The 26196-nt window shown below is 42.3% G+C and overlaps 2 protein-coding genes across 5 annotated transcripts; one reads left to right on the plus strand and one right to left on the minus strand.

Moving 5' to 3' along the window:
• Nucleotides 1-195: 195 nt before the first annotated feature.
• Nucleotides 196-18202, minus strand: LOC133057230 (protein SCO1 homolog, mitochondrial). Its single transcript, XM_061143491.1, has 6 exons — nt 17864-18202; nt 16572-16662; nt 13768-13965; nt 12969-13061; nt 8260-8375; nt 196-3246 (listed from the first exon to the last, which is right to left on the minus strand). Exons 1-6 carry the CDS (start codon nt 18146-18148, stop codon nt 3109-3111), a joined length of 921 nt encoding a protein of 306 aa, XP_060999474.1. The 5' UTR covers nt 18149-18202; the 3' UTR covers nt 196-3108.
• Nucleotides 16669-25703, plus strand: ADPRM (ADP-ribose/CDP-alcohol diphosphatase, manganese dependent). 4 transcript variants are annotated; one of them, XM_061143490.1, is made up of 4 exons: nt 16669-17729; nt 20343-20958; nt 21818-21934; nt 24965-25703. In XM_061143490.1, the coding sequence occupies exons 2-4, from the start codon at nt 20358-20360 to the stop codon at nt 25258-25260; spliced, it is 1014 nt and encodes a 337-aa protein (XP_060999473.1). In that variant the 5' UTR covers nt 16669-17729; nt 20343-20357; the 3' UTR covers nt 25261-25703. The 4 variants fall into 4 exon arrangements, with proteins under 4 accessions (XP_060999473.1, XP_060999470.1, XP_060999471.1 ...); XM_061143487.1 differs by lacking the exon at nt 16669-17729 and adding an exon at nt 18191-18309; XM_061143488.1 differs by lacking the exon at nt 16669-17729 and adding an exon at nt 18408-18810.
• Nucleotides 25704-26196: the final 493 nt, after the last annotated feature.

Below are 26196 nucleotides of genomic sequence, written 5' to 3' on the forward strand. Positions count from 1 at the left end.
ATTAATAGGAATAACCACCCATATCTCTACAGAGTAATGTAACTCAGAACCACAAGTAAAATGTATGAGCTCAATGGATGAAGAATGCTTGTGTGACTGGTCTTTGAAAGGGTAGCTCTCTCGCACATACACACACTCACACAACTTAAACTGTGCTATATGCAAAAATAAGAAAAGACATTATTTACAGCAGTATTGGTGATCTGAAAATTTTAATTTCTTTTAACCTTATATTTAAAAACAATTTATTTTACAATCTCTTATGCAGATATTCACAAATTCAAACCACTCATTGGGTTCACATTAGCTGTCAATCCACACAGGCTTTTTACTGATATTCAGCGAGTCTCGGCTCTTACACCTGACGTTGCACTGACAGCCAGGTGCGCACAGTACTTTCGGGCCTGCTGCATGGACAGGATTCTTATAATTTTCAAATAAATGCCATTTCTTAAAATATTAATTCCAGTGGAGAGATCAGTGAAAACACAACCCATCCAGGTCAAGTTTGCAAGTGGTACTTTCTTGAGAGGCAGCCTTGATTTTAATTTCCTGAGGCTTACAAAGAATGGGTGCCCCATGGGCACAGTGTACCCCCTCCCCGCATCAGCTTTTGTTTGGCCCCCATGAGCACCCCAGGCTTCTCTTGTGGCTCAGCTGGTAAAGAATCCGCCTGCAATGCAGGAGACCTGGGTTTGATCCCTGGGTTGGGAAGATCCCCTGGAGAAGGAAAAGGTTACACACTCCAGTATTCTGGCCTGGAGAATTCCATGGACTATTGGGGTTGCAAAGAGTTGGACACAACTGAACAACTTTCACTTTCATAAGCACCTCACAGCCCTGGGACAGGCAGGGACCTGACCACAAACTGGGACCCAACTTCAAGTGCAGATTCAAGAGTGAGGCCAGCACCTAATCTCTGGGAGTGTCCCCTCCTGGGTGGAGATATTCGGACGTCATCTTTGAGGTCCTCTGCCCAACTTCTAAGCCTTTAAACTCGACACTGGAATGAAGAGCAAATAAAAGGTCTTTTTCAAAAGCTTCTGTTCCTTTTCTGGATCATGACACAGGCTCTAACCTGCAACAGCTGAGAATGAAGACTGAATTTTCTCCGGCATAAGCTGCTGCAAAGTGATCCGCACAAATGTTCTGTGGCTTAAAACAGATCATCTTTTTAAATGTCTGGCATTTCAGATACTTAAGATCTTCTTTGTTATGTGAGACGAGGCTTTTACTAGGGCTTCCACTGTGGTTCAAAGTGTAAAGAATCTGCCTGCAATGCACGAGACCCAGGTTCTTTTAAGTTTCTCACCTTCTTGACAAGGTTCCTAGGAAAGTCATCCCAAACCAATGACTTCTGCCTGCATTTAGGTTTATATAAACTAAATCTGGGTAGCTTTGTATTATGGAGCCAAAAGGGAGAATGGCACTGTGGCAGTCCACTAGGCGCTGTCCCAAAGCACGATAGTCCCAGCTCTTGAACAACAGACGCTTACTGTCTCATGGCTCTAGCGGCCAGAAGTCCCTGATCAAGGGATGGGCAGGGCTTGTTTCTGAAGGCCTCTCTCCGTGTCTTCACATGGTCTTCTCTTGGCCTGTGTCCCAATCTCTTCTCGTAAGAACAACAGGGATGTTGGATGAGGGCCCACCTGAAAGGCCTCACTTTAACTTCTGAGAGACCCTGTCTCCTTACAGTCTCATGCTGAGGCACTGCAGTTAGAACTTCAACGAGCACATGAATCCAGGGGATACAGTTCAGCCCAGAACCGCTCCAGAGTTTGACTTTCTTCACACCCCTTCACGTAAATATCTGTAGTAGGCTTAACATAAGTATTGAGAAGAGGATTTAAAAACCAAAAGATAGAGCCATGTCACTTGCACAGAACTGATGTGAAGGGAGGCACCACACCTGTCAGGGTGTGTGGAGACTGGCAAAGGCTCTGCAGCGGCTTCAGGTGGAGAACGGTGATAAGACAGTCAAGTCCAGATTCCAGGGAAGTTAACTTCTGAAACAAAAGCCAGCATCTCCCTTAATGGCTGTGACTCCAGCACTTTGTGGATGGACATGCCAAAGATGAGCAGAGTCCTCGCCCAGATCCAAACCTGCCTTCCCCACATCCTCCTGGCCCCCCAGACAGCCTCTTGAGGCCCCAATGCCCTGCCATTGCATCAGAGGAACCTGGGCGGCAGGTGTGAACGCAGCCTCGGCATCCTTCTGCAGCTCAGTGAACCCAGCCCTGGGCCCAGGCGCCTGCACTCCAACAAGTACCTACCTACCAGCCCCAGGAGCTCTAAGCTGTCATCTCTGCACCCATGAGAAAGGCCATGCTTGTCCAAGCTGCAAAGCTGACAACACCTTTATCTCAGACAAGTGCAGTCTAGCACAGGCAGGCGGGTACTCTGTACACACTCATGGTCCATCATCCCCACACCCTCCGGTAGGTCCCTAGAAGCCCCACACATCATACTGCTAAAAATCACAAGAAAGATCCCCAGGGAACCTGCCTGATCTAATAAGTTTGTCCCAAACAACAGATTCCTTCTCTATGAGTAAAATCAGCACCTGCCGACAGGGGATCACACTGCCAACAATGACAATGATTCTCATTCACAAGGAAGACTATACTAATGCCTTCAAGCATAAAGATTAATTACGAATGTCAGAGAGCCTGATCTGATTGCGTCAGCCACCTCAAAGAGGAAAGCAAGCGACAATCCTCCTGGAAATTCAGTACCTGTCTGAGCAAGACCTCAAGACTCTGGAGAGGCAACCACGTGACCAGAGGGCCCCACTCACGTGGGGAGATGCCTGGGATTCATCTTTTCTGGCTGTATCCTTCCCTGAGGTCCATTCCACTGGTTTTAAGACAACTGGGTTCTCTGGTCTGAAGGCCACAAGTTGGGAGACTTTTGGTTGTAATCTTTACAGTTCCAAGAATTCATCCTTGATGAACCCAAGCGTAACATGCCCTGTCCAAAATTTATATTTTCTCCTGGTGTGAAGGCCTTTCTGCAGGCTGCATGTATGTACATGTATGTACTGGCTCCTACGGGAGATGAAGTCCTTCCGCTTTGGCAGGAGGATAGAGCGTGGCCATGCTGTGTTAGTTACTGGCTCTTTTTCCTGTGTGTCCTCATGTGTGCAGCAATTGAACCAGCTATTTCTGCATTCTTCTTGTTCTGGCCAAAATAATCCAGAAATTCACCATCTGGTCCAATCAAGTACATTATGATTGTATGATCCACCTGCAGAGAAAAGGGAAAAGGGAAGGAAGACGAAAAGTTCACCAAAATAAGCTCCTTACTGTACTGAATAATACAGCAGGTAAGATGCTAACCTCTGCAGCATTTCTATTATTTATGGAATGGGCCTAAGTCTATTATGGTCAATTCACAACCACAAATTATCTAAAATCTTTGTTTCAGAAATTTGCCCTGACTATTGCTTTGACACATCAAGCAAGAACTTGGAATTCTTTCAGTTCAATCCTTAACACCCTCATCTACAGAATTCTGAGGGAAGAACACACTTCTAAGAAATGGCTGCTGCTGGCCTTCACAAAGCAGCCAAAGCTGTGGATCACCGATGCCCGCTTGGAAAGAGTCCATGTTTACGAGTAAAATATTTTATCTGACCCCTATCATAAAGAGATATCACATGGGGTTAAAAGTGTTGGTGAGAAATTACTTTATTAAGTTCTTGGGTATGTTCTTCTATGTTTTTGGAAGAACTGGTTATCATTTATCACATCCTAAATTCTACTTACCATGTTTTATGAGAAAAAACCCAGAACACTAACCACTAAACACATAATATATATAAATTCCAACATAGTATTTAGTTCTGATATTAGTGATTCAAAAGGAAACATGAAAATGAATGTTCTCTTTCCCTGGGAAGTGTTTACATTACACTGAACAATCGCACCTAAAGAGAATTCCTTGGAGCCATCAACACTATACTTCCCAGGAGTCCCCTTAAATCCATTATCCACTTTCCTGGAAAAGTTCTTAAAGTGTTCCTAGCTCGACCTAAAGTCCAGACCAGCCATCAGTGTTCTGAGTCATATGCTTCACAAATCCAAGGTTAAATGAGCAGAAGACTTGGCCTTTGGAATCCTTGGAATTTATTCCAGGCTTGATTGCTATTCGGCAAGACAAAGACAGGAATGTGATCACACATACCAGACTGGAGACACCCCAAATATACCCGGACACACAAGCTACGTCTGTGAAGTTGTCATGCTTTTTTTACACACACACATTTGAAAAGAGAGAGCAAATGGAAAGAGTCACTAGCCTACTCACATCGGAAAGAATGCAGACCTGGGGGCTCAGACAGCTGCTGATCTCAGGGGTCTGGGGATAACTCACCTCGGGAGGACAGGGACCTGCATTTCTCCAAACAGCTGACAGAGTCAGAACGAGGCCTCCAGGCATCCCCTGAAGCCCTACTCCATAGCTCACATCTCTTTTCACCCCATTTCTTCCTTATTCCTACTCTTTCTATTCTGTTCTCTCTCCTCCTTAAGAAACCAGAATTTCAGTGTGTGTTTGGCTTAATTTTATGAGTATTCTAACACAGAGTAAAAATACTGTCCCACCCAAACTGTCAGACTTGTCAGTGGCCGCATCTCAGTGTTCACTGAGGTTGTGGGCAGAGCAAATTAGCATCCGTTTCTACTGTAAAGTTCGAGTAGTTTCTAGTGCAGAGAAAGGACACTACCATCCACAGACAAGCACTTCCACATGTCATCTTAACCCAGGAGACAGGTACTATCTCCTCTGCAAGCGACAAACAGGCTCCAGGGGGCAAGTGACATAATTAGTAAGTGCCAGAGCAAGCTTAGAACCAGATCTACACCATTCCAAACTGCATAATCTTTGGACTGTCCCACCACCATCTCTATAGGAATGCTGGGGAGCAACACGCGGTGTTTCTAACATGCAAGTTTGCACACAAACATACATACTCCTTCAGACTCCCTAAGTTCTCCTCGGGGAGCACTACAGCCGCCTGGCCCTGCTGGATTCTTCCAGACAATCCTTTTGCATTTATCAGTGTGCCAATACCCACCTATTTCTTTTTATGCAGAAGTGACAACACATTATGGGGCTTCCCTGGTGGCTTAGTGGTAAAGAACCCACCTGCCAATGCAGTAGATGCAGGTTTAATCACTGGGTTGGGAAGAGCCCCTGGAGAAGGAACGGCAACCTACTCCAGTATTCCTGACTGGGAAAGCCTATGGACAGAGGAGCCTGGCGGGCTATAGTCCTTGGGGTTGCAAAGAGTCAGACACAACTGAGTAACCACTACCACATTATACCTGTTTTCCCACTTGGCAATATACTGGATGTTGTTCTGTATCAGCACATGTATAGAAAGAAGCCTTTTAAAAAACCGTTGTTTGGTTTTCAGTCTTTTACAAACAATGCTGTAGGTTATATCTGTAAGGCAAATTCCAAAAAATAGGGTCTCTAACTTAAAAAGTATTTAAATGCTTTAAATGCTGATGATAATACAAATAGCCTTCTGAAGAGGGCGTATCAGTTGACTCCCATCAACAAGGCATGGAAGTGCCAGTGGGTCCAATTTCACTCACTGTAGTATTTTCTTTCAGTAAGTAAGATCATGACAATATATTTGACCTTTCTGATCCAACAGGTGAAAGATGACGTCACATTATACAACTCACACTTCTTTTATTAAGACTGAACATCTCAGGTTTGAAAGCCATGTGTATTCTTTTTCAAAAGTATTTTCTAACTAACACTTAGAAAATAATACAACATTACACATATCACACAATGGCTTGCACACTTAGCTGTCAGGAACGTGTAGCATGTTCAGGTTATGCACACTATGGGTCTGAGGATGCCACGAGCATTCAAAGCCAGAAGCTCCTCTCTGTTGCTACTGAGATTAAGAAAATCTCATTCCTTTACCTCTCCATCTTAAAGTACTCCCTCACTCCCTGCATGTTCTTAAATCTTAAGTTCCCCTACCATCTCCTCAAGGGACAGAGTCACACTAGTATGGAAAAAAACCAAGAAGCTGGACAATGTCTCCTCCTACTGGTTGATTTTGCAAGTGTAGAGCAGTGAACTCGCTGATTCTTATCAAAACATTGCATTCTATTGTAGTAGGTCAGTATTTATTTCTCAAAATGGGGTCTCAGATGGGTTCTAGAGGGTTTAAGAAATCTCCACAAGATTTAAATATTCACATTTTAAAGATTAAAAGATTAATACCCATATTCTGGATTATTTGCATGGCTATCTTAGGGTTCAAATCTCAGTACCTGCGTTTGGTTTATGTTTATGAGCTCACTGGCACCTTGCCTTTCACGGCTGGTTATGGTCAGACAAGAAGAGATGCACTCTTACTAAATGAAGACCAACCAGCTCAAAGGTTTCAAAGTATTTTTATTTGTCTGTCTGCCTATCTACCGGTCTACTGCACTGATCAACCTATGGGATCTTAGTTCCCCAACCAGAGACTGAACTCTGGCCCTTGCAATGAAACCGTGGAGTACTAACCACTGGACCACCAGGGAATTCCCTGAAGGTATTTTAAACAAAAAACGATGAGGGTCAGTTGATGATAAGAGGTGGGTGTCTGACAGCAGTGTGACCCAAATCACATTCCTGTGGTAAGCAGTGCTCTGGGTTCAGCAAAGTATTTCTTAACATTAGCTGAATGATTTAACTGAGTATTTTAGGTTGTTTGGTCTAATCTGTAAAATTTAACTTTAGAATTATGAGCTATAAGCACAAGACTAAGGAGTGTTAACTAGTTGACAACTGTGTGTATGTTTAATTTAATAAAGCTGTTCAACCCTGAAGTCTGACTGACTAGCTCAAATGCTCCCACTCTTATCATAAGTTAAGCTCAAAACCAGTCAGTACAATTCTCTTTTACAGAAAGATAAAGAAGTCTGAAAACCTCTCGTTTCTCCTCGGCTTCTTCTCTGCTCTTCTCATGCTATTAGTGTGACAAAAGGAAACCACAGTAGGTCCTCCTACTTCACTTAGAGTGTAAGAAAAAATGCTGATTTTTCTCTTCTTCTCCCATGAACTCAAGTTTCCCTAGGTCTACGAGGCACTGGAACTAAAAATAAGATTACTATGTGGGTTTAAGGCAAAGGGACCAGAAACAGACCTTTAATTTAGGCCAAAGGCTATGGGGCACCCACATGCTCCAGGTTCAAAGGTGGTGGGGAATCACAGTGGGCTGTAGGGTAGCACTGCAGTGAGACGACCCCTCTGCAAACCCTCCTGGAAGCTAGCCATGGTGCTGCTGGCACACCAGTGATTCAGGGTCCTGACTGTCTTTCTACAGAACCAGTTCTGCAGCTGGAAAATCTCTTATGATTCATCACTTTGTTGCAACAGTATTACAGAGAAAATAGAGCATGACAACAGAGGAAAAATCTCGAAATACTACTAAAATACAATGTAAGCTCTTCATGGGATAGGGAAGTATGTCCATGTTGGGAAGGAAACTGGGTGGGTAGGGGTGGTGCTTACGCTTCACTGAGAAACCACTGACAAGAAGAGGAACAAGGTGACTCAGACTCCTGGGTACTGCTGATGAATGTGAACAGCTCTCTAACCTAAGAGCTGAAGAAGAATCACCTAATAGAATTTGTTCTTCATTTTAAAAAAGCATATTAAACACCTAATTATGCAGAGCATAGTAGTTGCAAACGCAACTAAACACAAAATAATGTAAATGTATATAGTTGGTATGAAAAGAAATCTTATAAAAAGTCTAACTGCCTATGGCTTTCTTTTCTCTTGGTTTTCAGAATTCTTACTCACTCAAACCCAAAAATGCAGGTCCCTAAGGCCTAACACTGTTTATCAAAAGGAGCATATTTCTTAAGCCTCTTCATTAGGGGGCAGAGAGAACCAATACAGTGTTTATAAACTAAAAGTGAGCTTTGCCCAAAATGATTATTTTATACTCTAGTGAATTTAAGATATCCCAGATTTTAATATACTGCTCTACAATTTTATGTGCCATGAGAAAAATGGGCAATTAAACCATTAGAACAAAAAATATAAATTACTCATCCTTCAAAAACTATATACACTTTTCTATCCTCTCAAGCATCCCTAATTATTAAGGAATTTGCTATCATCTCAGATTATTTACCGTTTTCATTTTGCTTTTAAAGCCAGTTGTCATGGAAGGCTTGTAAATGTCTGAGACCTGGGAGCCTGCCCAGGTGTTGAAACTGAGCAGTTACTTACTATGTAGTCCTCATCTTCGTCCTTGGGGCCAGGGCTGTAATACACTCTGAATGCTCTGGCTACTTGATCGATCTCTTCTTTTGTGCCAGTCAAGCCAATCAGTTTGGGAGAAAATTCTAAATAAAAAATGAGAAAGACAGTGAAAGAGAGGCAAAAAACCAACCATCCCTACTTCAAAAAACAGTTATAAAACTACTGCTACTTTCTTCCTGTGAGTCCCTAAACAGTTTTTCATGTTTCAAAGAAGAAGAAATTCATCTAAAACAAATGAAAATTTTCCTCTGTGATATACGTCACATTCACCAAGACAGACCACACTGGAATTAAACCAGAGATCAATAGCAGAAAGATATCTGGAAAATCCCCAAAACACATGGAAATTAAACACATTTCTAAATAACACATGGGCCAAAGAAGAAATCTCAAGAGAAATTTAAAAATTAAAATGGAAGCACAACTTATTGAATGCATATAGTAAAAAGAAGACATAAAACCTATAAATTTCTACCTTAGGATCTAGAAAGAGAGCAAATTAAATCCCAAGTATGCAGAAGAGAATTAGAGCAGAAATCAATGAAACTTGAAACAGGGTATTAATAGAGAAGAGCAATGAAACCAAAAAAAGTTCTTGATAATGTATGTCAAATCCTTTCATGACTATCTAATAAAGCTAGAAGCAGTGTATTCTATTTATGTCTTATCTTTTGTTAATTTAGTTGTTTTTAAACATTTATGTGTAGTTCTGAGATATGCTGAAGTTTAAAGATATCCTTATAAATTAAGCATCACAGTTTTCAATTGCATCATACGAGAAAAAACTTGGCTGATTAGTTCATGCCAGGTCAAAATACCTGTGCCTCATTTTCCACCACATAATCTCACAGCATGCATTTGCTATTAAGTTTTTGGAATTTGTAGAAGTAAGCTGGGGAAGTCACTTACAACACCTGGATTCATCAGACCACTGAGCTGAGTCTGGCATTTAACAGCAGCACTTTCTTTCAAAGGGAGAGGAAGCCCATTATCATTCTCTGATCTAACTCATTCTAAATAGGAAAATCTGCTCAAAAACTGAAAAAGCAAGGTGGTTTGTCTTGCTTCCCCACTCTCTGAGTAAATGAAGAGAAGGTAAGTGAAGCCTGAACAAGCTGCACATCCAAACCTTTTAAAACTATTGCTGAAACTCCAGTAATTTTCTAAATACCAACTTAAATACTTAAAATTCTCCCCAAATGCAACTAGAAATGGTATCATCATCAATCACTATACTTGCTAATGAAGAATATTACCATAGGGTTTTGGTATTTCCATTAGCAACTCAAACAAACATCTACTTATTTGGGGATACCTAAGTTTGGTTCATATGTGATGATAAGTAGAAGTCAGTATGACACATATTTAAATTTGAGATCATGTATTACCCAATGAGTTATACCTGCTTTTAACTGCTTTTAAAAAATAACAATGCTATTGCTCCAATTTCTGACAAAACTGTAAGCTGTGTATATAAATTCTGCTTATATATAATAAAAATTCTAAAACTTCAATGAGAGAACAAACCTTTGTAACCTTGGGTTAGGCAAGTATTTCTCACAGATGAAACCAAAAAAAAGATCTATTAATACAAAAGAACAAACTAATAAATGGAACTTCTCCAAAATGGAAGTGTGAGGTGAAAAGTTAAAATCACTCAGTTATGTCTGTGGATATACAGTCCATGGAATTCTCTAGGCCAGAATACTGGAGTGGGTAGCCTTTCCCTTCTCCAGGGAATCTTCCGAACCCAGGTCTCCCACACTGTAGGCGGATTCTTTGCCAGCTGACTCACAAGGGAAGCCCTCCAAAATGGAAACTGCTCTTCAAAATACATGGCTGACATGACAAGCCATAGGCTAAGAGGAAATATCAGCAAATCATGCACCTGACAAAAGACTTTTATCAGGAATATAAATAATAAACAAATACTTAAGTAAAATAAAACAGCTCCATAAAAATGGGAAAAAGATGTAGAGACACTTTATCAAAGACATACAGATGGCAAGTAACAGCAGGAAAAGATGATTAATATGAAAAGTTACCAAGGGAAATGCTTTATTAAAACCACAATGAGACACCACTAACACACCTACTGAAGCGGCTAAAATTAAAAAGACTGACCCTACCAAGTGTGGCAAGGATGTGGAGGAGCTGGAGCTCTCATATGGTGCCAGTGGGAGTGTAAAAACGCACAACCACTTTGCGAAAAAGTCTGTCAGCTTCTTAAAAAGTTAAGAACTCACCTATTACATGACCTAGCCACTCCACTCCGAGGTATTTACTCAAGGGCAATGAAAGCACGTGTCCACACAAAGACGTGCACGAGTGCTCTCAACAGCTTTATTTGTAAGAGTCAGAGACTGGAAAGAACTCCAGTGTCCATCAATGGGATACTACACAACAATAATAATCAAAACTATTGATACAGACCATAACATGGATGAATCTCAACATAATTATACTGAAGGTGTGTGTCTGTGTGTGCAGGTTAGCCACTTGGTCGTGTCTGACTCTTTGTGACCCCATGGGGTGTAGCCCACCAGGGTCCTCCATCCATGGGTTTTCCAGGCAAGAATACTGGAGTGGGTTGCCATTTCCTTCCTCAGGGATTGAACCCAGGTCTCCTGCCCTGCAGGCTGACTCTTTACTGTCCGAGCCAACATGGATGAATCTCAGCATAATTATACTGAAGGAAGTCATTAAAAAAACAGCATATACTGTATAATCCCATTTACATAAACTTATAAATTTGAAAACTAATCTGAATCGACAGAAAGCAGATAAGTGGTTGCCTGGAGATAGGTGCAGGGGAGAGACATGAATAGCAAGGGCACGTGGAAGCTGATGGGGGTGATGGATACGTTCACTCGGTGTCCTGAGTTCTTACATGTGTCAAAAGGAATACACTATGCTGTACTTTATGTACTCTTTTTATATATCAACCATCTCTCATTACATGTTAAATAATAAAATATACAGCAGGTCTTACATAAAACACATTTGAAAATAACTCAAAGCTCTCGAGGATATGTATTAGGTTTCATATAATAAAAATAATTAGAAAACTATTCATTAGTCCTTCTGATCAGTAGCTTAAATCAATTTCACCATAATTAAAATAGAAATTCCTGATTTTTAAGCACTCATGTTCCACACACTAGTAAAACAACAAAACCTGTCTGATCAGATTTTTACTCATTATTTTTTGCTTCCAGTGTTTAATCACACTAATTTTAACAAGTCATTCTTTTCTTTCCTTTTACATATTTTCTCTTACTTGAATTATAATTAATTGAGTTATGGTTGATTTACAAATACTGTGTTCTCATCACCTTTTTTAGCTGAAAAAACTTGAATTCAGAGAAATTACCCAAACTCATAAGAAATTAAATTTTCACCCTTAATTCTACCATAATTTCTAGCCTTTAAAAGTACCTTCTAATAGGCTTTAAGTACATATTCAGATGTTTGAGCTGAAATTCTTTCTTAAAACAGCTATGTGTCATTTATACTTTAGATTTATAAAATACGCACTGAGTTAAAAAATGTGTTTATATTTAGTTATTTTTCTTTAATCTCCCAATTAACATACTCCCAGAATGCATGTTTGCCCTAATTTTATGAAAGGGAGAATGAGGTTCTGAGCTAGAATTAGAAGCAATTCACTTCAGTTCAGTTCAATAGCTCAGTCATGTCTGACTCTTTGCGACCCCATGGACTACAGCACACCAGGCTTTTCTGTTCATCACCAACTCCCAGAGTTTCCTCAAACTCACGTACATCGAGTCGGTGATGCCATTCAACCATCTCATCCTCTGTTGTCCCCTTCTCCTCCTGCCTTGAATCTTTCCCAGCATCAGGGTCTTTTCCAATGAGTCAGTTCTTCACATCAGGTGGCCAAAGCATTGGAGTTTCAGCTTCTCCATCAGTCCTTCCAAGGAATATTCAGGACTGATTTCCTTTAGGATGGACTGGTTGGATCTCCTTGCTGTCCAAGGGACTCTCAAGAGTCTTCTCCAACACCACAGTTCAAAAGCATCAATTCTTCGGCACTCAGCTTTCTTTGTGGTCCAACTCTCACCTCCATACATGACTAGTGGAAAAACTATAGCTTTGACTAGATGGACCTTTGTTGGCAGAGCTTGTTATTTAAAGCTTGTTAATATGCAGTTCAGGGTGGTCACAGCTTTTCTTCCAAGGAGTAAGCATCTTTTAATTTCATGGCCACAGTCACCATCTGCAGTGATTCTGGAGCCAAAGAAAATAAAGTCTGTCACTGTTTCCATTGTTTCCCCATCTATTTGCCATGAAATGATGGGACCGGATGCCATGATTTCAGCTTTTTGAATGTTGAATTTTAAGCCAACTTTCCACTCTCCTCTTTCATTTCATCGAGAGGCTCCTGATGAATTGCTCAGAAGCAATTGTGTCCTCTCAACTCAAGGCTCTCTCTTTCCTTTCTGATATATGAAGGCCAAGTTCAACCCTTCCCCATGACAAAATAATTTACTTACCAACCAGAGTCACACTTCTGAGCCACTTTCTATCCACCTGTACAAGTGATGGCACCACTCGTCCCTGTATCTCACAAGGCACTGCAAGATTCCAGTGAGCTGATCTTTCAAAAACTTTTAAGTGCTAAACAGACGTAAAGTATTGGAAATAAAACATACCTTTTACATAATTGGCGATGGCTTCTTTTGTGTCCCTCTCTGGGTCAATAGTGATGAAAAGCGGAGTTAAATTTGGCAGAGTTGGAATACTGTCTGAAAGAAAGTTCTCATTAATCATTATTCACATTCTAAGGGAGAAGACAAGTAGCAATTACAGCAGTGTGAAGCACAGCAAAGTGGTCAGGCAACACAGGGGTACAGCTAACACCGATGGGGGAGGGAGGGGAGCTGCAGGAAGTCCAGGTACATACATATCTGTGGTGTAGTCAGATACACATCCTAGTGAACACCCGCACCAGTGCGGACATGCTGTTACTCAGAATCACATCATGTGGACATCCTGTCTTTTAATCCAATCCAGTGTTTGTAGGATTCCCGCCCCCGCCTCCCCCCACAACCATTTCTCAAGTGCCAGGAAACTGTTAATAAGGTCTGAATATCCTGGAACAATTCATTTCCTAGTCTAGCCAGCAGTCACTAGGGGAAAGGCAATGGTACGGTCAGTGACGAAAGGCTACAAAAAGCAAGGGACACAAAGCAGAGTTAAGGGAGACCCAGACCACGCCAACATTTTTAAGCAATCTAATATTTAGCATCAAAACAAACTTCCTCTTTGGTGGAGAATAAGGTCACAGGAATCACAGCAACTAACAAGTGCAACTGAGATTAACTGAGATTATATTTTCTCACAAACCGAATGAGTAATTAAAACCCTCCACCTACCAGTAACAAAAAGCATAGTAACCTAAGGGCATCAAGTAAACATGTACTTTTTTACAGAATGAGACAGCTTTCTTACCTATTTCATCCACGACTTGAATCATTTTTTCTAGTTCTTCTGGACAGATATCAGGACAGTGAGTAAAACCAAAATAAATCAATACCCATTGACCCAGGTAGTCCTTATCAGTTTTGGGTTCACCAGTATGAGTTGTGAGGGAAAATGGGCCCCCAAGTAAAGGCTTTCCAATGCTTCGCTGCCGTTCCTTCTCCAGCTCTTAAAAAAACACAAACAGGAGAGGAAAAAAAGTCAATCTAACCACAGGTACTCAAATGCCTGATCTATGCGTCACACTATATTAATGACTGAGGGCACAAAAGGTGGAAGAAATAGCCTGTTTCCAAGAAGCTTAAAAAAAAAATCTTTTAAGAGAAATAAGTATAAAGTAAAATGAAATGAAACGCTATTGTACATAATAGGGACTATAAGAAAAAAAAAAAAGCAGTAAAAAAAATTTTCTCCCTCTTCCAGAACAATTCAGCCCTTAGCCATTAGGTGCAACCCTGATGGAGTGGAGGAGGGACACAGCAGAACAGAATGTCTGAGCCCAGGTGGGAGAGGTGGATGGCCTGGCAGTGATGTTGCAGCCTGAGTGTGCAGGAGGGCAGCTGCATGGGGACAGGACAGCAGAAATGTGACCTTAGTTACATACAGGGGCCTGATCAAATAAGTAAATATATTAAACATAACTGTTAAAACAAATGGAAAAGGAGTTAGAACAATAGAAAGAGACAGTAGAACAAATCTTGAAGTACTGGAAAGAAATGGGAGGTAGTGTATGAACTTATGGTTTCAATACATATAGATACAGAAATAAATATAGCTATAAACATGTACATCTCTTTCCTAGCTCTGTCCACTGGAAGGACGCAGGAGCGGACACACCCTAACTGCAATGAGCTCATATCCTGACTTCCAAATATCATCATCTTCCACTAAAAGGAAATGAGGCTCTTTAGGGAAATGGCTGGTACCAGGGTTAGGGCAGAGAAAGTACACGATCCTAGAACACTCTACCACACTAGAATTAAGGATGAACTCAAGAGAATATTGGAGGACTGTTGGAAGGAAATAACAGCCTGTTCGAAGGAACTCCCATTGACCAATCTGGGATAATGGTAGCATCAAACTAAAGAATAATGGACTACAACTCACTGGCTTGCAAGAAAATCATAAGTCCACACTGACGTAAGTACATAAATTGAATTTGATGGGGAACAGAATATTTACATACATAAATGGACATCACAAAACACACAATTACATCTTCAGTAGAGAAGAGTGACAGATACCACCTTAATCAAGTGATCAGACTGAACTTTATTAGTAATGGGACAAATTGAAATCATGTGACACCTGATTAAATGCAACAAGAACACAGCATCCTCAATCTAATCAGGAGAAAATACCAGAAAAACCCAAACTAAGAGACAGTCTACAAAATAACTGGCCTTAAATCTTCCAAGCTGTCAAGGTCATGAAAGTCAGGTAAAGGCTGCGAAACTGTTACAGACTGAAGGAGAACAAAGAGAGAACCTGCTATGAGGTGTAGTTCTACACTGAATCCTTCTGCTGTAAAAGGAGGGCAACAGTTGGGACTTCCCTGGCAGTCCAGAGGTTAAGACTCTGTGCACTTCCACTGCAGGGAGTGAGGGTTCAATCCCTAGTGGGGGAACAAAGATCCCATGAGGAACGGCCAAAAAATGTTTAAAAAATAAAAGGAGGGTATCATATGCAAAACTTGAACAAGATTTGAAGATTGAACAGTAGTAATTTTCTGATTTTGTTGATTGTATTGTGGTCATGTTGAAGAATGTCCTTGTTTGTAGAAAACACATAATACAGTATTTAGAGATGATGAGGCATCATGTCAGCAAATACTCATTTCTAATACTGTTTCATAACACAAGTTTTTACAAAACAAGATTATTAACAGAAGGTGAAAACTGCAACTAAAGTCAAAAGAAGTTTGGGTTTTCTAGAACTATCTTTACTATTACTTTCCTAGTTTGTCAAGTTTGTTTCATTTTGAAACTGAAGCAACTTAAGTGCATGTTAAAATATGAAAATTGTAATTAGCAAAACACTGCTTGCTACATGAAAGAAATATATCTGTGTATCAATATGTTGCTTATATTCCTAAGGTTCTAAAGCCTACAAATTCTCACTCCCAGATATAAACATTATCCTTTGTATAATGGCATCAAAAGATACTCTCTAAAGAATCAAAACAGAGTTAAGTGATACTTTAAGGATTTACTAGAAGCTTCTAAAACAAAACCTTAAAAGTCCTGAAATATTCACTAAAATATAGAGTTCTTGTAAACAATTTCTAAACTCTGAGTGTTAATCCAGAGCAGCTCCTGGCATTCCCACACCAGGTTCTCATTCACTTCCTTCTGGCCTGGCAGAACCTCATCAAGTGAAACCCTTTACTTCTGTGTCTGTTTCATTGTCATGTGCGCCTCAATGGCTGGACTGCACACCTTAGTCATCTTGAGTACCCTCTGGACTTACCATCTGCATCCTAATCTGTCTACAATAAGTCTTTTCACACAGTTAGACAGTCTGCCCTGAACAGAAAGGACAGTGGAAAAACAGATGAAACCCAAATAAAGTTTGTAGTATAGTGAATAGTCATGGTTATACAAGATGTTAACATTAAGTGAAGATACGTGAAAGATACGTGGGAATTCTGTCATTTTTACAACTCTACCATAAACATGAAATTATTTCAAGATACAAAGCTTAACACCAACACCGATGCTAGTCCATAGCCAGGAAGGGTTACATTAAGAGCTCACTGGATGGCATCTACTTACTCTCCGTCTTTTCTTTCTTGAAGTACTTCATTCCGGCCAATAAAGCTCCTCCAATAGCAAATGTGACGGCTAAAGACTTCCAGGAAACAGGCTAATGGGGCAGAGATTTCAAAATTAAAAATATTAGTAAAGTGCATTTAATTACACTAAATTTATTACAGTAGTTTCTAAAATACATACACAGAGGCCTTGATCTTGTTAAACATGCACAATGTTTCACAGTACCTTGGGATGAAAAAATACAGTTGCAGCTGAGCTCCTAACACAATTACTAAGGCACGTCTTTTCAAGGGAAAGTTCCCTAAATCAATTTCTGTTCCCGTGAAAACAGGACCCAAGGCTCAAGCACCATGACTGTTAGCACGTGTGACCAAGATCCCAACTGCTGATTTAAAAATCAGTTAATCACCTGCTTGTGCGGATACTGAGAAATAAACCAAATAAATCTGGGAGGTGAACCGAAATCTGGTTTCCAGAAGTAACAAAGCCAAAGTAGAAAAGACTTAAAAGTGGAACTTCTTGCAAATAGCATCATTATTTCTTTGTACTTTCTTCCAAGTCCCGCGATAAGTAAAATAACTCATTGATCTTCCCCCAGCTCCAATAACCACTTCTCTTACTTATCACTACAGCGTAGTTGCTCCTAAGTTCTTCTGGGGTCCTAGAATCCAGGAAAAACCAAAGGGAAAAAGGTATACTCAGCACGCAACCACGACGCACATTTGCTCAGTATCAGCATACAACACAACAAGCCTCTGAAGGGAGAATCGAGTGACAATTATAAAAACGTTAACTCTTTAATTATGGCAAACTTATGGTTGAGACCCCTTGAAAAAACCTGAAACTTATTTTCTTCGCGCAATAGCGAACTAAAATCCAAGTCCGGTTATCTTTCTTTAACGCTGAAAGTGAAAGTCGCTCAGTCATGTACGACTCTTTGCGACCCCATGGACTATATAGTCCATGGAATTCTGCAGGCCAGAATACTGGAGTGGGTAGCCTTTCCCTTCTCCAGGGGATCTTCCCAACCCAGGATCGAACCCACGTCTCCCGCATTGCAGACGGATTCTTTACTAGCTGAGCCACAAGGGAAGCTCCTTTAATGACCGGGCTACGTGCAAAACGGAGGGGAACGCGGGATGAGATTCTGTGACTCAGGTGAGCAGGCTGAGTGGAGGTCAACCTGAGGCCAGGTAGAGTGATTTCTGAGGTCATGACCAACCGGTATGGGAAGGGCGCAGGGCTGACTGACAGCCGAGACTAGTAAAGGCAAGGCTCTGGTATGTACTCACCCCCGGCTTCGAGGGGCGCATGGGGTCTCTGCTGCCCTTCCGTTCCGGCCCTGACGACCCGGGCGGGGGCGGCATTGCAGTGCTGAGGGGGCGGCTCCCCAGGCAGCAGGCAGCGAGCCCCGAGGCCCGCCATGCCCCCTCTGGCCTCGCGCAGAGCCGCCCCAGCAAGACCCTCGCGGTCCCCTTCTCTGGGCCCCAAACCCCGAATCCGTGAGGCAAGAAAGGCCAAAGTTGGCGGCCCGGAAGCCGCATTATCCGGCCGGGCGCGAGCGACAGCCCCGCCATGAGCTCGAGAGACCGCGCCTCCTTTGACCCGCCCCTCGACGTCCGGCGCCGTTTCCACCTCCTCCGGAAGTGAGGGAGAGCCGCTCTTTCCGCTGGGCTCGATGGTGACGCGGTAGCCCATCCGGTAGCCAGGGAGCATTTCGCCGAGGAGCCGGCGCGCGGTAGGTGGTTCCTCGCGGTCGGAGGCGGGGCGGACCGGGCTGGGCGGGGGTTTCGCGCCCGGGCCGACCGGGTAGACGGCCGGGCTCGAGGGATGGGGCAGGTGCGGGAGAAGGGGGCAGCCTCCGGGGCTGGGCTTCGTGGCGGGTCCTGGGCCGAGAGGCCTGAGTACAGCTCGTGGACCCCAGGCTTCGGCGACCGCAGCAGCTGCTCCTCCCCCGGCGCCCCCAGCCTTGGAAAAGAGAAAACGGCGCCGGGAGACTGGCGGGACCGGGCAGCCTCCGTCCCCACCCTGTCGGGCGCCCTCGGCCAGCCCAGCCAGGAGGCCGGTCGTTCACCGCTTTGCACCCATTGCACTTGAAATACTGTTTGACTTTAAAAAGAAAAAAAATTGATTAAGATGTTTGAGTAGTGCAGGGTGACAAGGACTAGTCAAGTATGACCGAACTGCCTGGAACTTATATTCCCAAGTTACAAGGAATCGAACTACAAATAACGGCACTGTACGGAGTAGTGTTTGTTCTGTGTTATATCCCAGCCCTGGACTTGGTCCCCCTGGGCTCCGCGATTGACACAAGCCTATATTTATTTAAGCCCACTACTAATGAGGGGTGTCTTCCATGGTAGCTCAGACGGTAAAGAATCTGTCAGCTATGCAGGTGACCGGGGTTGGATCCCTGTGTCGGGAAAATCCCCTGGAGATCTCCAGTACTCTTGCCTGGAGAATTCCATGGACAGAGGAGCCTGGTGGGCTACAGTCCATGGGATCACAAAGAGTCAGATATGACTGAGCGACTGACATTAATGAGGGGGGAGCACTCATAGGTTTGTTTTTCATTCCTTGCGAAAATTTAACTCGCGTTCAATTGTCTTGCCTTTGCTTCAACATCTGCTGCCTTAGTCTTACCCTTCTCCATCTCTGAGGTGGATTTGCAAAATATGGGAAAAAAAAAAAAAAAGACACGAGAAACCGGCCTTCTTACTTCCTTAACTTTGGATTCCACTCCTTCGGGGGATTTTTTTTACCCCCCGGGGTTTCTACTGAGCAAATGCATCTGGCAAAGGTGACCCTGGGACATGATATTTTCTATGAACTGGCATCTTTAGCTAGTGTGTTCCTCTGCTTGCTAACCAGGAAGTTGGTGGTCTGCTATTACCCATGTTTCTTGATTCCTGAATTATGCTAGAATTCTCTAGAATATCTGCTGGAAGTAAATATTTGCTTAGCACGTCAAATCATTTTTAATTGAACAAATTTTTCTGTCTTGAACTTGCCTATGGTTAAGGTTCCTCCCGCACCCCATGTCTCTGTTTGTTTCCCCAGGGAGAAGTTACTCCTCCAATCAACAAAAAGACACGAAAGTTCCTTGCTTATTCAGGCAGTGAGCATATAAAATGCCGGTCACCTCTTTGCTCAGTTGTAGGTTAACTGATCAGACAGCTGTCAGATAGATTAAAATTGAATTCAATGTTTTTTCAGCTGGTCTGTTAACTTTTATTTGTCAGAGTGATTCTTCTAATAGCTTGTTCCTGTGTTTGTTTACTAAAGCGTTTTTATACAACTTCTTCATATTAAATTTACAATGTTAAATAAAATAGTAATTTCTAAAACAGTTCCTGACTGAAAGAAGGTGTCCTGAGCTTTTGATAGAATTATTTGGTGTCTGTGGAAGAAGGGCATGTGTGTGTGTTTAAAATTAGTGTATATTTATTAAAAATTACAAATTATACCACACTTGAATTTGACTTCACAGGAACTTGAATGCCTGTTCATTAATATGTTAATACCCTTTTGTTAATTGCTGCTCTTCTGCAGAATAGAGGTTATCTATTTTACAGGTGAGGAAGCAGAAGCATTTTGAGGATTTGATAATTTGGACTTAACCAATCAGACTTTAAAGCCCATGCACGTTTCTCTACCTAGCTACCTAGTGGATTGACTATTAAGTTTAATATTCATCTTGGCATTTTCTTCAGTCCAGTAGGAAATTAAGACATTTATAACATAGTTACCTTTTTCTTCTTCTTTATTTAGAAAGCTATTTGGAGTATGGATTATAAGCCTGAACCTGAACCCCTCAGTGAGAGCTCAGAACTTCTCTTCTCCTTTGGAGTGATAGCAGATATTCAATATGCTGATTTGGAAGATGGCTATAATTTCCAGGGAAACAGACGGAGGTACTACAGACACAGTCTTCTTCACTTACAGGGTGCTATTGAACACTGGAATAAAGAAAGCAGCCGGCCCCGTTGTGTACTTCAGCTTGGAGACATCATTGACGGATACAATGCGCAGTACAAAGCATCAGAAAAGTCACTGGAGCGCGTCATGAACACATTCCAAATGCTAAAAGTCCCTGTTCATCACACGTGGGGAAACCACGAATTCTATAATTTCAGCAGAGACTATTTAACAAACTCCAAACTTAACACAAAGTTTCTGGAAGACCAGATTGCCCACCATCCTGAGACTGTGCCCTCGGAGGATTATTACGCGTATCATTTTGTGCCATTCCCTAAATTCCGCTTCATTTTACTCGATGCTTATGACATGAGTGTCTTGGGCGTGGATCAGTCTTCTCCAAAATACCAGCAGTGTCTGAAGATACTGAGGGAGCACAACCCAAATACGGAACTGAATAGTCCTCAAGGTGAATTATTCCTTTGAGCTGAGAATCTAATACATTGTCTTTAAATTCTTCAGCTACCTTTTATTCAGCAGGAAGATGGACGATTAAGGTAAAAGTATACTGTCCTGTTGTTCAGGGTCAGGATTTCTCACTCGCCTCAAGGCACATGGAGCGGTGGCAGTTGGTTCAAGATTCATTTATGTAGCAAATATCTGAGGGCCTAATATTCTGGCCGGGCACTTTCACTAGGGCACCTCTTCAGAGCTATGGGCAGTACTGACAGCACCACTTTTTTGTGGACAGAGTGGAGGAAGCAAGAGAAGAAAGTGTGCAGGACAGATAGTAAATGAAAGAGAAGTGATAAACGCCACCCAGAAAAGAGAGCATAATATTACAGAAAAGGACTAGAGGTACCATTGTAGTTAGTTGGCCAGAGATAGCCTCTGTAAGGAGAAAAGCATTCAGCTGACACCTGAGTGAGAAGGAGTCATCATCCTCAGGAAGAGTGGGTGGAGCACAGCGTTCAAGACAAAAACAAAGGCAGAGATGCAAAGCAGAGAAAGACCTTGTTGGTAAAGAATGCACAGGGGTCTGGGGGTGAAAGTGACTTTATAGTGACTCAGTGGACATGAAAACAGTCTATTTTGTATTCAGTGTAAACAGGGAGCAAGGGAAGTAAGCAGAGGAGTATTGAGGTCAGGAGTAAGACACAGCGTGATTTACATTGCTGTAAATTCTTTTAGTTCCCTATTTTAAGTCAACTGCTGCCGAGTATTCCTGAAGAAAAAAGCATGAGTCTCCCCCATGGTAGCTAAGTTTGGATGCCTGAGTGAGAGAAGCGTTGACATTTGATGGGTGTAAATGACTGGATTCATTTCAGGACTCCGTGAGCCCCAGTTTGTCCAGTTTAATGGTGGATTTAGCCAAGAACAGCTGAGTTGGCTGAATGAAGTTCTTACATTCTCCGACAGAAACCAAGAAAAGGTGGTGATTGTGAGTAAGTATTTAAATGATTCTGTTACACTAGCATTTTAGAGAATGGGCTTAGTTAAAGCATACTAATGATATTTAATATTGAGATGTCTCTTTTTTATAAAATAAAAGCTTAGTTTAAAACTCTTTGTTGAGAAACAATCTGAATATAAAATTAATGTTTAAGAATTGTAAAATAAAAAGGAGAAAAACATATATTAGAGATTGTGATTTGGCCTTTTAGGTTTCAAAGCAGAATTTCCCCAAATGGGATCAATTTGTCTAGCAATGTGTGTAAGTGAAGAATTCCAGTCAGACCCCGGCCCACGTCTCAGCCTCAGGAGTCCTCCTGGTGGGTGCAGTGGTCTCTGCTGCCCACTGAAAGCAAAGCTGGAGTCCCAGGAGACCAGTGTGAGAGGATCATCTGGCAGGGCTGCAACTAAATCCTCCATGTGGCTGCAAGGAAATAAGTGTGTTGTTTTCATTTAGAGTCATTTTTCACGGCATACTGCCATCAGAGATCATAGGAATCTGGAGGTGCTTAAAGTACACTCAGATGTAGATGTTTGTGGGCGCATATGCACACACACATACACACACACACACACATGAACTGAATTTGGGTTGCGGTATGTCTGGTGTACGTGGTGTGGGGGCTGAGAGGAGTTCTCCTGTTTAAAACTGACGTGGCCTAAAGATTGGACCGAGGGGCGCAGGGATAGCATGCCCTTCTGGCTCTTGTCTCTGTGACCCGTGTGCTCTGGACAAGTGATCAATGTACACACTGCAGTTTTCTTACATTGTATCAAATGAAACTATGAACATGAAGTCCTTTTGAAAGTGACAGGCTTTCAGATAGTTGGTAATATAAAATTATATCCAGGGAATTCCCTGGAGGTCCAGTGGCTAGGACTTAGCACTTTTCACTACTGAGACCTGGGTTCTACTATCCCTGGTTGGGGATCTAAAATCCTGCAAGCCGCGTGGGCCAGCCAAAAAATAAATTAATCAGAAGTAAAAATCAGTTTTTACTTCTCTTTCACTGACATGATAAGATGGTGCACGAGATGGTGTTTTATTCTTAAATTTTACTCAGAATAAAGTGTTTCTAGAATATCAAATGTCATTCAAGGCTTGGAAAATTAAATAAAATTAAATAAGGTGCCCTCAAGTGTGACAGCCCTGCTGTGACACTGTTCGGCTCTGTAATAAGTGGTCTCCAGAATGGGATACTTCTTGTCTCTGCTTCTTGGTTTTTGCTGCCAAAATGTACCTGTTAATTTTACCTGTACTGAATGTACAGAATGTACCTGTACTGAATGCTCTGATCTCTTTGAACCCAAAGAGATTGAACCATGTAGCTCACGGCGTGCAGCTCCTGAGACGAGCCCCCTTTGTCGTCTCCCCCTCTGTATTCCCGTTTCTTTGCCCTTCTGTCAGTGCACCTGTCTGCATTAGCTTCTGATGGGTTTCTTGCATTTTGCTGTCAGCTCAGAGGCCAGGTAAACAAACCCGTAATAACTGAGTGCCTTGGGTTTTCTTTAGCAAAGTTTAAAATGGCTGATCGACATTTTATTTTGTTTCTTCACTTTCATTTTGGCTACTCAGTGGTATTTGGTCTACTCAAGTTTTGGCTATTCAGTTGGAAGGATGGAATTGCTATTAGCGGAGATGTGGAACATGGCAGTAGGAGGGGTTTCGGGTGAAGAATTCAGGAGTTCAGGTTTGAAAATATATTTCAGGTGTCAGATGCCTCTTAGGCATCAGGAGAGAGATTGAGTAAGCATTGTGGACATACTTGTCAGAAACTTGGAATCGAAGTTTGGACTGGATATCTCAATGTGGAAGTTGAAAGAATAGAGCTGATGTTTAAAATCGTAAATTACTAAGAGACCACTGTGCTATTAGGTGTAGGTAGTGTTGTGTATCCTGAGGACCAAGCATTCGGGCAGCCCAGATAGGACCCCGAGAAGTGAGAATGCAGTAAAGGAGGGTGAGTATCCGAAGCTGTCAAGGTTGGGAGAAGAGTAGGGGGATGGCGGTGTTCTGGAGCCAAGTATTTCAAGGAGAAGGGAACAACTGATTGTGTCAGACACCACTGGGACTTGATAGATGTGTCCAGCATAACATTGGGTCTAGAAAGTCACATGGCCTCCTTGGACTCTCAGCCCTTATCACAGCTTGAAGAGTGGTGGTGGTGATGGTGTGTGTGTGTGTTTGTGTATGTCTATGTGCTAACCCTCTGTTACCGCCTCCCTTTTTTTTTTTTTAATAGTTTTTAAGCAGAATAAAAATATTCAGAATAAAATTTCAGAATAAAAATAAACGGTAACAGAGAAAAAAGGAAAGTGATTTACTGGGAAGAAGTAAAGACCAATGAGCTATAGCACCCATACTTGGGCGTGAAACCGTACCTGCTATGTGATGTGGCCTCACATGTGTCTTGGCATCAAGGATTTGAAGTTCTGCCTCTGTCTCATGGGGAAGCTAGTGTGACTGTTCCCTGCTCTAACTTAGTTTTCTCGTGTAAAATGGCTGTGACCATCACGACCTCCTGGAAGTGTTTAAAGTGGCACAAGTCAGTTCTTTATAAAACATCGAGTATTTATATGAATGACATATAATCCATGGGTGCCTCCCTAGACTGTTCTGTTACTTAGGAGTAGCTCGTTCTATGTGTGTAACACTCATATACACATAGGAAAGTTGACAAGACTGGATTCCAGTATGGCATCTGCCTGGCCGGTGGCTGCCTTTGCTGACCGCCCTGCCCAGGTCCATCTCCCCTGGTGTTTGTGCATCTTGAGACCCTGAGGCCGTAGATCTCTGACTTCTGCCTGTACAGTGGCTGCTCTCCCCTTGGGTATGAACCGTCTCCCCTTTTTTCATGTTCCAGAGACGTGGCTGTAGAGTATCTAGTTTTTTGTGTATGTTGGTTCCCTGTGCTCTCAGTCCAGGATGAGTGGCAGTACACATTTTCTTTTTCCTGAGTACTCGTTGTTTTTGTGAAAGAGGTCTTTCTTGATTGGTTCATAACTCTTCTTCTCTTAAACAGGCCATCTTCCCATTTACCCCGAGGCCTCTGACAGTGTGTGCCTGGCCTGGAATTACAGAGACGCCCTGGCAGTCATTTGGTCTCACAAGTGTGTGGTGTGCTTCTTCGCCGGCCACACTCACGATGGCGGCTACTCTGAGGACCCTTACGGTGTGCACCACGTCAACATAGAAGGGGTTATCGAAACAGCTCCGGACAGCCAGGCCTTTGGCACCGTTCACGTCTATCCTGACAAAATGATGTTGGAAGGGAGAGGCAGAGTTCCAGACAGAATTATGAATTACAGGAAGGAATAAGCCTTCCTTCCATTTTTTGTCTGATTTTATTTGTTTACTTTTATAGGAAGAGACTGACTTGGCTTTGTGGTTTTGTTTGCTTCCCATTCCCCAAGCCTCAGTCTCATTATTTAGGATTCTATTTGCATAACAAATAGCCATAAATGGCTTCAATGTGTGTTAGCTCATAAGATACTCTGAAGTGTCATTTTTGGGTAATATATCCCATGCTGAAAATTGGAAAGAAGATGAATGAAAGTAGCGTGAGTAAACCAGGCAGGAGACTGAGGTGGAAGGTGGATATACTCCTCAAAACAGACACTATTTAGCCTTACCTGAGATGTTTTTTACTATTTACAAGGAGAATGTATTCATTCACTGTGTTAGCCATGTAACTTAAAATTCACAATAAAAAAGTAAAAGAAGCCCAGGTAAACTTTCCGTTTACCCAGCTGTGTGAATGAGCTGTGGACACTTTTTGCTTATAGTACTCATCATATTTGTACTTTTATGGGTTTATGCTCCTGTTTTGTAAGCCAAAAAGATCACCAATTGCCTCACAGGTGAACGAATGGCACCTCCGTTCACACAGGTAGATGTGTGGTCTCCTTGCACACCTCCTGTGATTTCAGCCAAAGTAGGACTGTGCCTGCCATCCTGCCTGTCTGGGCCCCCAGCCGGTGCTGGGTGAGACTGTAGTAGGTAAATGAATTTACCCCTGACTCCTTTCATAGACAAGTGGTGCGTGTTTAACTGAGTTGTCATATATTCTGAGGCTTATTTGCAAAAACATTTACTCAGTGGCAGATGAGGACTGTTCAAGTGTAGAGAAAGTTTGATTCAGGGCTTAAAGATGGGGACGACAAAAGCCAGGGCTAGTCAGCGTAGTGTGCCTGCGAAGTACCAAGGCACTGTGGAGTACAGCATGTGCGTCTCCACTGGCTGCTGACAGATTTC

The sequence above is a fragment of the Dama dama genome, chromosome 5 (genome assembly GCF_033118175.1).
Source record: "Dama dama isolate Ldn47 chromosome 5, ASM3311817v1, whole genome shotgun sequence".
NCBI lineage: Eukaryota > Metazoa > Chordata > Mammalia > Artiodactyla > Cervidae > Dama > Dama dama.

Coding starts and splice junctions, on each gene's coding strand:
- LOC133057230 (XM_061143491.1), bottom strand. CDS start 18,148: ATGGCGGGGCTGTCGCTCGCGCCCGGCCGGATAATGCGGCTTCCGGGC. Junction 16,663..17,863: donor TGCGCCCCTCGAAGCCGGGG/GTGAGTACATAC, acceptor CTGCCCCATTAG/CCTGTTTCCTGGAAGTCTTT. Junction 13,062..13,767: donor TCAAGTCGTGGATGAAATAG/GTAAGAAAGCTG, acceptor ACTTTCTTTCAG/ACAGTATTCCAACTCTGCCA.
- ADPRM (XM_061143490.1), top strand. CDS start 20,358: ATGGATTATAAGCCTGAACCTGAACCCCTCAGTGAGAGCTCAGAACTT. Junction 20,959..21,817: donor GGAACTGAATAGTCCTCAAG/GTGAATTATTCC, acceptor GATTCATTTCAG/GACTCCGTGAGCCCCAGTTT. Junction 21,935..24,964: donor AGAAAAGGTGGTGATTGTGA/GTAAGTATTTAA, acceptor TCTCTTAAACAG/GCCATCTTCCCATTTACCCC.